The sequence below is a fragment of the Ostrea edulis genome, chromosome 4, assembly GCF_947568905.1.
Source record: "Ostrea edulis chromosome 4, xbOstEdul1.1, whole genome shotgun sequence".
Taxonomy (NCBI): Eukaryota; Metazoa; Mollusca; class Bivalvia; order Ostreida; family Ostreidae; genus Ostrea; species Ostrea edulis.
Window position 1 is genome coordinate 26,547,625 of NC_079167.1, and position 13,420 is coordinate 26,561,044.

General features: G+C 38.0%; 2 protein-coding genes across 2 annotated transcripts in view; one reads left to right on the forward strand and one right to left on the reverse strand.

Annotated features, from left to right (window-relative positions):
* LOC125670382 (kelch-like protein 2) overlaps positions 1-10,365 on the forward strand; it is a 28,301-nt gene extending 17,936 nt beyond the window's left edge. Inside the window, exons 9-12 of the mRNA XM_048905506.2 lie at positions 2,193-2,294; positions 3,483-3,611; positions 3,823-3,963; positions 5,803-10,365. Of these exons, the coding sequence (XP_048761463.2) occupies positions 2,193-2,294; positions 3,483-3,611; positions 3,823-3,963; positions 5,803-5,984 (554 nt within the window). The 3' untranslated portion in view covers positions 5,985-10,365. The remainder of the gene's footprint in view (positions 1-2,192; positions 2,295-3,482; positions 3,612-3,822; positions 3,964-5,802) is intronic.
* Positions 10,366-12,263: 1,898 nt separating this feature from the next.
* Positions 12,264-13,404, reverse strand: LOC125668926 (uncharacterized). The gene is made up of 2 exons (XM_048903364.2): positions 13,039-13,404; positions 12,264-12,806 (listed from the first exon to the last, which is right to left on the reverse strand). The coding sequence occupies exons 1-2, from the start codon at positions 13,402-13,404 to the stop codon at positions 12,264-12,266; spliced, it is 909 nt and encodes a 302-aa protein (XP_048759321.2).
* Positions 13,405-13,420: the final 16 nt, after the last annotated feature.

The following is a 13,420-nucleotide window of genomic DNA, read 5'->3' on the forward strand; positions in this document are numbered from 1 at the left end:
ATATGTTTCAAGGCCTCAAGATGCATCAACTTACAAGATTTGATGATTCTAAACCTCTCGGTATTTGAAATAACAACTTAAAATATATCTATAAATGATAAGCCATAAAATTCAGAAAGTAGGTCACGGTGACCTATTTTTCAGTTGACGCATTTCAAGGTCCCATGATCCACCAACTGACAAGTTTTGATGATCATAGGCTTCAAAGTGTCCAAGATATGCATCAAAATTAATTTTAAAATAAATACCTGCAAAATTCAAAAAGTAGGTCACCGTGACCTACTTTTGAGACAACTTGACACAAGGTCCTAAGATGCATCAACTGTCAAAATTTGATGATCCTAGTCCTTATAATGACTAAAATATCAAAGATTTAAGGAAATATAAATTTAGGTCAACTTTGAAGTGACCTTGAGACCACGCCCTTTGCCCCAGGGTAATGCCTTGAACAATTTTTAATCTACAACATATCCTCATCCTTATGTGTAAGTTTGGTGATAATCTGCCCAGTGGTTCTTGAGAAGATTTTTTAGCAACCACTACTTTTGTTTGTATTTTCCTGATTATCTCCCCTTGTTAAAGGGTCACATCCCTCTATTTAGTATGTATGAAAGCCCTTGGGCCAATGATACCCTGTAACAAATTTGAAAAAAATTGGCCAAGGGGTTCTTGAGTTATAGCCCTTTTTCTAAAAAGTTTACGCACACCGCACAAATGGCCATAGCATTAGCTCTTTGAGCCTTCGGCTCAGAAGAGCTAATAAATACCACAATACGTAATAACTATAAAAAATACATAATAACCGCCACAATACAAAACAACCACCACAATATGTGATAACTGTCACAATATATAATAACTTCCACAATATATCAATTGCTGCGATGGTCTATAGGTAGAGCATTCACCCCTCATGTGGAAGATTGGGGTTTGAATCCCAGCCACAACAGACCTAAGTTGTTAAAACAGGTAGCAACAGTTGCATCGCCAAATGCTCGGCATCAGGTGTGAATGTCACGGGTCCTCGGGAGATGACCTTAAAAAATTGGATGTCCTGTGTCACAGTAGGTGTGGCATGCTAAAGAACCCCTACTGCTCAATGGCCGTAAGCGCCAAGCATAGGCCTAAATTTGAAGCCCTTCACCGGTCTTGGTGATGTCTCCATATGAGTGAAAACTTCTCTCGAGAGACGTTCAACAAGATACAATCAATCAATCAATACACAATATATGATAACTACCACAATACGTTATAACTATCAAAATACTGTTAATGACATAGCATGTAACCAAAAACCCTTCCGTAGTTGATAAAACAATTAAATGACATCATGTAAAGGAAACTTTATACTGAGATATCACCAACATTGCCTTAAACAGCATACAATCTTATTAGATCAACTGCCGATATCTTACTTGGTATTCATGTTAATGGTGATAATTTTGATAGTACCATTACAACAGTGATTCAAGTCTTTTTCTTGCAACCATAGTCTGCAGACAGCTGTATAGTGACATCACACAATTCTTATCCATAGTCTCCAGACAGTTGTAGAGTGACATCACACAACTCCAGACAACTGTATAGTGACATCACACAACTCCAGACAGCTGTATAGTGACATCACACAATTCTTGTCCATAGTCTGCAGACAGCTGTATAGTGACATCACACAATTCTTGTCCATAGTCTGCAGACAGCTGTATAGTGACATTATACAACTCCAGACAGCTGTATAGTGACATCATACAACTCCAGACAGCTGTATAGTGACATCACACAACTCCAGACAGCTGTATAGTGACATCACACAATTCTTATTTATAGTTTCCAGACAGCTGTATAGTGACATCACACAATTCTTATCCATAGTCTCCAGACAGCTGTATAGTGACATCACACAACTCCAGACAGCTGTATAGTGACATCACACAATTCTTATTTATAGTCTCCAGACAGCTATATAGTGACATCACACAATTCTTATCCATAGTCTCCAGACAGCTGTATAGTGACACCACACAACTCCAGACAGCTGTATGGTGACATCACACAATTCTTATCCAAGTCAGCCAGCTGCCCTGTATCATCTCATATGAGGAATCAAATTTCTAAATGTTTGTATGAGATAGAAGAAATGTAGCTACAGTATGTATGTTTATGATTGACATTATGTATTGTGTCTGTTCCAGGATTAGACACAGCGGAGTGCTATGATGTGCGCTGTGGAGAATGGAGGATAATATCTCCCATGAGCACCAGAAGAAGTAGTGTGGGAGTCGGTGTTGTTAATGGTATCAACTCTGAACTTGATCTTTGTGCTGAGATAAACAATCAAATTAAAACACACAGAATTGACATATTCGTAATTATGTAAGGCTAATTTAAGAATTGACTGATGGTAAATTACTACATTTCTTATACAGTGCTTGTCCTGCTTCTCTGATATTCCAAATGTCATGTCATTGAACATTCCAACTGCTTTTTTGAAGTTGAAGTTTAGTAATTATCAAAAGTGCATTATGTGAAATACAGTAGGACATCATTTAGATAACAAGATAGGTTACTTGTGGAATAAATGTCTAATTTGTTTTTTATGCCTTGTCATGTGTATGCTAGGTAATAGCTAGGCATTCCATCTTCTCAACTGTATTAAGCTGATATGTACTTCCCAAAACGGGTCCTACCTCTACTGCTTCATGAATTTACATTGCTCATACTGTGGTGGGGATGTTGGGGAGTGTTGCACTTTGTCTCTTTCCACCTGATGCCAAAGAATTCAAATTAGAAACAAATTTAAATGACCTCCTGTATGACCTTGGCCTTACATTACTGGATTTTTCATTTCACTCATTTCTGAAAAGCCTGTTGAGGCAGACATCATCAAACTTTGTTCGATGTGAAACTTCATTTTAAGATGATAATTTACAAGCATGTCTTGGATGTTTAACTTACGGAAGTTTGTTCTCCATTGCCCTTGGTTCCATAAACATTACATAATCTGTTGATAATAAAGTTGGACATTTATGTTGGATGGACATTGCATGTATTTCTAGTTTGTATTGGGGGTACTCCTACAAGTAAGAGCCTCGGTTAACATCCCTACGTTCCTTATATACCTCTGACGCGGCGCCAAGTCAAAAGTATCTCGCCGTGAACCTCTAGCATGCTCGAGTAGTATTGGGGGTATAAAAATAATGGAAGCATGGGATAATTTACATAATATTCCATTGTTCCATTTGTTTTCATAATCCCATATGATACAGATGAGCTAGGACATTTGTTTCTTATATAAATATAGATTTTGTTTTTGTGAAAGGTCAAGTGCATATCAACATGTTCAAGGGATCTATTAACCCTGTCTGAAACATGTTGCATGTTAATTACAGTGTTTTTATCAAGAGAAGAAGATATTTAACTGCATGGATTTATTATTGACAAAACATTAGTAAATGTAAATACATATAACATTGCATTTGTAGGTCTGCTGTTTGCAGTAGGAGGGTATGATGGAGCCTCCAGACAGTGTCTGAGTTCTGTAGAGTGTTATAATCCAATGACAGACATGTGGACACCTGTGGCAGAAATGTCATGTCGGAGAAGTGGAGCAGGTGAATCTTTATAAACTGAAGTTTCTTACCTTGGCCAATAAGACAGAGATACCTGTAGGAAAATTTCAACTCAGATTTTATGATGAAATTTATCGACATCTTTTAAACATTTGTGAAAATTTTTTCTGAATTAATGAAATAATGATCGAATTAGAGATATCATTGTACATGTAATTAGATTTGACTATGACATATATAACTTACTTTTCAGGTGTTGGGGTTGTAGATGGGCTGCTATATGCTGTAGGTGGCCATGATGGCCCTCTGGTGAGAAAAAGCGTTGAGGTATACAATCCTGAGACGGACAGCTGGTCACAAGTTGGTGACATGCATCTGTGTCGCAGAAATGCAGGTAAACATTGTCTTGTCTGCTCGGTATCTAAAAAATCCTTTGCTTGACAGTTACCAAACTTAGTACAGTGGTTACCCATAGAGAGCAGATGACTCTTATTGATTTTGAGGCCACATGGTCAAACTGGACAGAGTAAGATATTGTTTGCCCAGTATCTTTAGAACACTTTGGTTGACAGACATTAAACTTGGTGCACTGGTTTTACCTAAGGAGTAGATGACCTTTATCGATTTTGAGATCACAAGGTCAAGTGTCAAACAAGACATAAAATATTGTCTGCTCAATATTTTGAGAACCATTTGCTTGACAGACATAAAAATTGGTACACTGACCTCTCTGAAGAAGTAGGTTTTGAGGTCACAAGGTCAGAACCCTTTTCTTGACAGATATCAAACTTTGTTCACTGGTTTTACATAAGGAGTAGATGACTCCTACTGATTTTGATGTCACAAGGTCAAACTTCTCTGGACATAAGATAATGTCCACTCCCAGGGGTAGACAAATAGATTTTTGAAGTACTTGTCCAAGGACAGGTAGAGACACTGAATTCGCTTGCCCTACCACAAAATTCACTTGCTCCACTTTTTATTAAGACATATATAAAACTATTTGAAATTGTTTATCTTGTTGGAGTTTATTAAATCAATTCATTCATGTCTATTTCTGTTTTGTCATGGTAATAAAGCCACAACCAAGTTTCCTCCCAAGATTTAAGACATCCAGAGATTCTTCATTTTGTCATACTCTGCATACTTTGTTGATACAGACAGCTAATTGTTGTTATTATTACAATTAGGGTCCTTTCTTTTTCCGCTAAATGTCATAAACATGTCCATGTTTAAATTCTTCAACGCATTGCACTTTGATAATGACATTGCGTCCCAGTAGATTTGGCACTTTGCAATCGATTTTAACTTTACCGTACACTTGAGCGTTTGAGTGATCTGTGTGTCATTTCTCACTAGAGGGGTGTATGTACATTGTATTTTTATTTAATCACCAGATGAATGCTGACATACTTCCAGTTTATCCACAATTGATGCTGTCAACACAGTTATATTTAATATCTTCATCTTACATTTTTATTTTACTTTAAAAATTCACTTGCCCATGGACAAGTTCTACTTTTAATTTTACCTGCCTGACTCTAAAATATGGTTGTACCCGGCATCAGGCAGTACTATTAGTCTACCCCTGACTCTGTATCTAAAGAACCCTTTGCTTGACAGTTCCCAGACTTGGTACAGTTGATTCCCCTAGAGAGCAGATGACCCCTACTGTTTTTCAGGTTCAAACTGGAGATAGTAAGATATTTTCCATTCAATATCTTTAGAGTGCTTTGCTTGACAAATATCAAACTTGGTACTCTGGTTCTATCTAAGGAGTAAATTACCCTTATCAATTTTGAGATCACAAGGTCAAAGGTCAAGATGGACATGATAAGATGCTGTCCACTCAATATCTTGAGAACCATTTCCTTGACAGACATCAATCTTAGTACACTGTTGCCCCCTAACGAGTAGATGACCCTCATTGGTTTTCAGGTCACAAGATCAAAGGTCATGACTTGAATGATAGGTTATTTAAAAATGTCTGCTCAGTATCTTGAGAGATCAAATTTATTATCATGCTTGCCCCTAACTAGTAGTTAACCTGTATTTTTCCACATCACTACACACATTTTAAATGAAAATTTTATGGTAGCATATTTGTGTCTAAAACATTTCTTGTTCAGGATTTTGATTAAGTGTAGCACATGTAATAGGTCTAGCAAAAAGGTCTTTGCTACAAAAGTAGGTTATTGCTGTTAGATTTGAAGTCAAATCATTTCTTTTACAGGTGTTGTTGCAAATGGTGGTTTCTTGTATGTGGTTGGAGGGGATGATGGATCTTCAAACCTGGGCTCTGTCGAGTGTTTCGATTATAAATCCAACCAATGGACACTGTTATCTGCCAATATGGTGACTGGACGTAGCTATGCAGGGGTCACAGTCATAGACAAACCAGTTATAGAACTCTAGCAGGAAACGAGAGAAAATAGTGTTTTTTTACTTTCGTTTTTAGGGGCATTTGTATCTTCTGTTGAGTAAAACTCAAGGATCAGACCCCTTTTGGTTCTATGTGTAGTTCTGACATGCATTTTGGAAGAATTATGTATCTGTGATAGCAATTTAAAGAAATTGATGTGCAATATTTAATGGCATGACATTTATTATGTTTGTGTTGTGATGTGTATGGCCTCTGAGGCACATGTATTTCAGTATTGTTTAAAGGTTCTCATTGAATTTAATGTGTAAATTTTTTGTGTGGTGAGTCTGGTTATGACTGTACATGTATTTTATTATTGATGAAATCAAGTAAGTGGTACCACATGAAATTGATTGGCAGATTTGTAGTACTATGGGTACTTAACAGACAGTTGAATTAATACTTGTAATATACAATTAGACAATAGATTATAACAATTATTTTCAATAGTGATAAATCTAATTATGTGTGGGGTTTTTCTGAATCTACTCATTCTTCCTAATTTTTTTTTTATTAAGTATCAAAGTATTTCAGGCAAGTGACAAATTTTCAGTCTAAATTTTCCTTGATCAAGACTTACACCATTCCTTTGTTTTGACAGAATGCTGTAGTTTCATAGAATTTCAGGTTAATTTTGATAGATTTTATGTAGTTAATAGTTGTTTTAGGGTATGTGTCACCTTTAATCAGCTCATCTGAGGACTGAGTGAGCTTTTCTGATAAAAAAAATTGACTGTTGTCCATTGTTGTTGTAGTAGTTAATTTTTAAACATCTCCAGAACCACTGAGCAAATTTCAACCATGCTTATAAGAAATCCTTGGGTTAAAAGGATTCAAGTTTTTCAAGTGAAGTTTCATGTCCAAGGGAGATTATTAAGAGATAGTCAAAATAAGATTAGATGTACTGGAAAAGCTGTGACTTTTATGGAAATGTACTTATATAATGAAGATTCAAGTTTGTTCAATCTATGAGTACCAAGTCCAGGTTGGGGCCAAAATAGAGTTTTAAAGTTTTACTTGGGTATTTATAAGAAAATTCTTTAAGAATTTTCAAAGAAAAACAAAGGTACAAATTCTCAAAGCAAGGGGTACTGAGGACCTATTCTAACCCGGATCCCCGCAGGATGTTAGTGTTATGGATATTTCTGTATAACAAATTAAGGTATTCCCAGTTCTTTGCAGTGTAGATTCAATTTTCTAGTTCACAGTTGGAGTTTAAAAATTTCACTGATAATAAAGTAAACAGTTGTTAAAGTGAATTAGGATTCCCTGGTATAGAGTTAGCATAAAGTAGAAATCTTAAGATTGCTGTGAGAATTTTTTCAACTGCAATATTGTAAATCTAGAAATTATTGCGGACATTTATTTTCGCAAAAATTGGGTCAGATTGTTAAAAATTCATTTTTGTACACTTAAATTTTGTAACTTAGTTTTGTCACTAAAAGCAGCATACAAGATTTTCGTTTTATGAAAAATAGTTTTGCAAATTTCATAGACTCACAAAATTGTTAAAAATTTATTTACAACAAAAATAGCTGGATTTATGGTATGATAAACAGGTTGTGGAAATAATATGCAAGTAGCCTGAGACATGTAGCATATATAGTGGTGTAATAGCAGGACTAACAGTTCATTTTTAATCACTATTACCAGTATGAGCAAAAATGACTCAGGTGAGCATTGTGGTTCTAAGGTCACTCCTTTTGTTTTTCTTGTTTATAAGGGGCGAGATCAAAAGAAGTTCCATGTCTAACAAAAAACTAAATTTGCATAGTTTTCACCATAACCCCCCCCCCCCCCCCCCCCCCCCCCAAATCTAAATTAGTTTTCACCATAGCACCTTGGTATATAGATCTAAATGGATAGAGCAGGTAGTCTTTTACCAAAATTGTAAATTTGATTTTCTCCAGAGTAAGGGTTCTGACCCCAGGGTGGGGCCAAACTTAGTGTATAGTATGTATGTGTAAGTTTGCTGATACTGTATAAAATCTTAATGCATACTTAGAGATAGCAGAAAAGGATGTACAAAAAATGGTGAATTTCATAACCCAGGGTTATGACTGTAGGATGAGTCCAAATTAGTCATATGTTTTGATGTTTTAATGTTAATACATCTATTATTTAAAGCCTTTCATCAGTGTATGCACTTTTGAGGGCAGTGAAGTTTTAAGAACACATCTTGTTTATACTGTTGCTGAACATTAGAATTTAGCTTAGATATTCAGAACAGGAAATTTTTTCTAGATTTTATTGCCCATGGAAGTAGTGATACTTTTTCACTAGTATTCAGGTGACCGATAACGCCTGTGGGCCTCTTGTTTAAATGGTCACTTGTCTTTTTGAATTTAGATTTTTATCCGACATCAATCTTTTGATCTCGCCACTAACAGAAATAAACAAAAAAACCAACATTTTTTTACATCATTGAATATTGTCATTTCCATACCAGTAATGGTATAAAAGGGATCCAAAATTAGAGTGCATCTATATGTAATTTTATGCTTTTAATTCCAGCAATTCAAGACTTGGATGTAGTATGGAATATTATGATTTTAGACTTAATGTGCGGGACCAATTTACTGGTACCAATAAGAGATGTACATCAACACGATTGTCATAATGAAAGATTCTTACAATATCAAACGCCCCATTTAAGTTCCTGATTAAAACAGATTTTGAAATTACTGATAAAGATTAAATAATGTAATAAAAAATACTCATTAATTTAAAGGGAAAGGCAACCCAAAAGATTTTTACATGATAAATGATAGGATTAATCATATGATAAAGATTTGTCATACAATTCTGTTGATATATGGCCTTGATAAGCTTCAGTACTAATTTGAAAACGTCAAAAATTGAAATTCCCGCGATCTATAGAGGCTGCCATGTTGTGTAACTCTTTTGTATTCAAGACCACAAAAATCATTAATTTTGACGTCACACCGTCTATTCCGGTTTTGATGAGATTCTAAGATCATCCACATGTGCTTGGGTTCAGGACCCCATCCGAATAAGCTACATGAGTTGATTTAATTATTTTTCTTAAAAATATTTCTAGTTTATGTCAACTACATCTTGCATACCCTTAAAGTCCAAAATAATTCAAAATAAGCCCTTTAAGAAAATACCCTCACTGGTTATTATAACATCAAAGATGTGCATGTGGTAGATCTTACGAATAAATAGGTTGATGCCTTCCTGGCAAGCAGTTAATTACATTAATGCAAAGGGGAGATGTGAAAAAAGGTTGTTTTTCCCCCCGAAATTCCCAACCCAACCAAGTCATTTGAAAAGAAAAGACTACGTAAACTATGGATCCATCATTTGCGTAATTACAAGTTGAGATTTAAGCCATTTGTATGAAGAACGTTTACCGTCTCCCTTGTCTGCGACTCGACTGAACGTCTTCTTTTCTCAATTTCCTTTTGCGAAAGAACGGGCTCAAATCTATATGGCTCCAAACTTAACTGTTCGTGACTTGTCATGTTTACAGTGCTGCTGATAAAATAAACCGGGACCGATGGTGTGACGTCATAAATTAAACTTCAATGGCCACTCTCTTAGCGGCGGGTAATTTAAAATACATGATCGATTAATATTGATTTAATTGTTAAGCAAGGATTTTTGTTGTTAAAGACTGTCAAATACGACATCAGTAATACTTTATTCATAAAAGCAAATATGTGGTTAGGGTTGCCTTTCTCTTTAAATTCTTTGGAAATAGGGGAGTGTTTATTTGAAATAGTTTACTGATGTATTAATACCATTTTCAGGGTTATTAGACTTGTGATACATGTAGTATATTGGAGGGATCAAACAAAGTGTCAATATCTTTTTGTTTCACTTTCAATTTATCCATCATGTGACTCACATTGTTCAATTTTTATGTCAAACACATGGGATCACTCTATATTGAGAGGGTGGGGTCAGGGATCACACTTTCACACAGACCGTCGAAACCTTGTCCTTCTCATCTCACCACATCATGGAGAAATTTTTATGGAATTATTCATCATGTTAAAATGCAATCCCAATTGAGTTCAAGGTCACATCGAATTTCAAGTTTACATCAGAATTTTATGTACGTCATAAAATTCAGTATTTATGTTTCAAAAATTGAAAAGGAAATGTATACTGTTCTTTTTATTTCTGAATGACTGGTTAAGGAAATCCATTTATTGTACACTTTTGAAATATAGTTACAGGTATATACGTGTAGCTATATTATCAATTATCTTTCTGATTCACCTATATGTTAAGAAAGTCAAACACAATACCGGTATGTCTCTGTCAAACTTGAAAAATATGTATACATATATGTGTACTTCAATATCAACATTTTATGACTGGAAATAAAATATATTGTTGCAGTACTGTTTGTTTTTTTTAATGAAAGGAAATTATAAATGTTTACAGGTTTATTTAATCTTAATTAAGATTGCAGGTGAAGGGCTGCAAAATTTAGGCCTATGCTAGGCACTTACAGCCTTTGAGCAGGGAGGAATCTTTATCATGCCACACCTGCTGTGACATGGGACCTCAGTTTTTGCAGTACCATCCGAGTGACCGCCCCATTTAGTCACCTCTTACAACAAGCAGGGGGGTACTGAGGATCTATTCTAACCCAGATCCCCACGGGATTGCCCACATGGAAGCCATATAATTCTGCTTCCCTGTCCAGACCTCTGATGAATTGCCGCCTCTCCACATCAGTTACACTGAAGGCCTGTAAAACTCTATAAACATGGATTGTCCAACGAATCCTGGGCTTCCCACCTTTACTGAAGGGCACGTACATACTACACTCCTCCGCTTCGCTTCTGACAGTCTGATAACAAATCCTGGTACTTTCTATTCTATCCTGCCACAGCATTGCTAGTTCCAGCCTAGTTGTTGTTGTTGGTTCCTTTTTATTTCCGTGCCCCCTTCCAGGTATCTGGCTAGCTGCATGCATGGCAGATCTCACCTCAGATCTCCATTTTTTCAGGTCATGAGGGTCGGCAGTAGAGAGCTTCCATTCTCTACGATCTTTCTCCGTCAGCTCAATCTCTCCATGATAGCACTGGCCGGCCAACTCTACGCCTACCAGGAACTTGCATGTTGAGAGTGCACTGCTGGATCTGACAACGTGGCCTTACCGGCGGAGTCTCCTTTCCCTTAAGATGAGGTTGAGGTCATTGATGCCAAGCCGCCCTAGCAATTCAGTTGAACCTACAGTGGCCATATCTTCAGGCTTGATGTTGCAGACCTGTCTTATCATGGCCCTGTCATTGCGCTGTAGGTGATGAAGATTTGGCTTGGTCAGTGCCCAGGTCTCACTGACATGGAGCATAGTGCTCCATACGCAGGTGGTATACAATTGAACACGGGTCTTATACGACAGATGGCGTGATGTCAGGTCTGGTAGCAGCTCCTTGAACTTCTTCCAAGCGGTCTTCACATGCGTAGTGGTCGCAAGGTCATGCGGAAAGTATGTCTCCGAGGTAGCAGAAGGAACCTACAACCTCCAACTTGTCCAGACCAACTTGAATATCACTCTGCAGCCTGCCGTCAAGAGGGTGAGTCATTCCCCTGCATCTTGAGCATCTAAAGTCACGGTCCACAGACAGGTGCATGAGCCCACTGCATTTCTTGTGCACCCAGTGCTTGCAGCCATTGCAGAAAATACTATTGCTGCCTACACCTGTACGACAGACAGCACATGGGAAGCTGCCCAAGTCCTGAAGTAGGTCAAGACCCATACCGCAGATCATGATCTTGGTTTTGCCCACATTCACTCTCAGTCCCTTCCTTTCCATAGCTTCTTTCCAAGTCAGGAGCCTCTTGACACATCCATCCAATGAGTCAGTAATGATAAACAGGTTATCTGCATACAGATCTTCCCAGGGAACACAGATGCAAAATTTGCTTAAAAGAGCCTCGAGTACGATGATGAAAAGCTGAGGGCTGAGTACTGACCCCTGATGGACACCGACCTTCACAGCAAACTCCTCACTGTAACCAACACGAACACAGCTATGAGCATTGGCATACATCCCCTGCACCAGATGCATATAATCCACTCTTCCACACCAAGTTTTCGTAGTGCCCACCAGATCACCTTCCGAGGGACACAGTCAAATGCCTTTTCTAGGTCCACGAACGCCATATAGAGCCATTTGTTTACTGCAAGATGTTTTTCTTACAGCTGCCGAACAACAAATATTGCGTCAGTTGTACCTCTGCCAGGGATGAAGCCAAACTGGGAGTCATCGATTGACACCAACTGCCTAATGAGGCCTCTCCAGGACTTTCATGACTTGTTCTGTCAGTTTGAGTCCACGGTAGTTGCCCCTGTCCAGAGCATCACCCTTGCCCTTGTAGAGGCAGACAATGAAGCTCTGCTCCCAGTCAGTGGGGACCTTGCCATCACAGAAAATTGAGGATGTAAGGTCACGGATTATGGATACACCTGTGTCACCTGCGGCTCTGATCATCTCCACTGCTATTCCCGATGGTCCAGCTGCTTTACCCGATTTCATCTTGGAGATGGCCTTTTTCACCATATCAATTGTGATTGGGACAGGTGGCCCTTCCAGTGGTGATTCATTGGTTAGGTGTTCAGGTTCCCAGTCAAATTCCACATTCAGGAGCCTTTCATAGTGCTCTAGCCAAGCTTTCTCCTTTGCTTCTTGGTTCAATGACATCTCACCTGTGTCATTCTTTACTGGTTTGTTGCCCACCACATCAACATTCTCCCTTCGTATCTGGTTTGCAAGGCAGTACACCTCTGAAGACCTGGTATCTACGTTTTCGTATATCTGCTTTTCTACCTCATAGCAAGCATGATGAACTGCTCATCTAGATGTATGCTTGGTCATTTTCAGACTTCCAGGCCTTGTAAGCTAACCTTTTAGCTGTGATGGTCTGTTCCACAAGGTTTGTCCACCACCAAGTTTCTCGTCGCCATTGGTGGGATCGTGTTATGCCACACACCTTCTCAGTTGTCTCCAGTAAACCTGTTTTGAGGTTAGTCTAGATTTCCTTGGTAGTTGCTTTGGCTACCATTGCTGAGGCCGATACATGCGATTCAAATGCTTCCTGGAAGTATCTGCAAGTTGCATGATCATCCTTGAGTTTCCAGACTTTCTGGCGAGGTGTGAACTTGTGCTTGGCTTTGGATGGCATGTCAATCAACATGTCACAAACTGATGCTGATGCTGCAGAGGCAACTTCCTCACCAGGGAATACCTTCACATCTGTGACAAGTTTGCACATGTTCTTACGAAACAGGATGAAGTCAATCTGTGTTGCTGCGCCTCCAGACTTATATGTTGCTAGGTGGCTGTCGCGTGTTGATGACAAGAAGATCAAATGCCAGTGCAAACTCCAAGATCCTCTCACCCTCTGTATCAGGATCTGGTCTGCCATACCCTAGACCACTATG

What these genes read in the sequence shown, in the direction of transcription:
- LOC125668926 (XM_048903364.2), bottom strand. Translation starts at nt 13,404, where the DNA reads ATGGCAGACCAGATCCTGATACAGAGGGTGAGAGGATCTTGGAGTTTG. An exon ending in ATGTATCGGCCTCAGCAATG is followed by an intron (nt 12,807 to 13,038) that starts GTAGCCAAAGCA and finishes GCTTGCTATGAG; the next exon opens with GTAGAAAAGCAGATATACGA.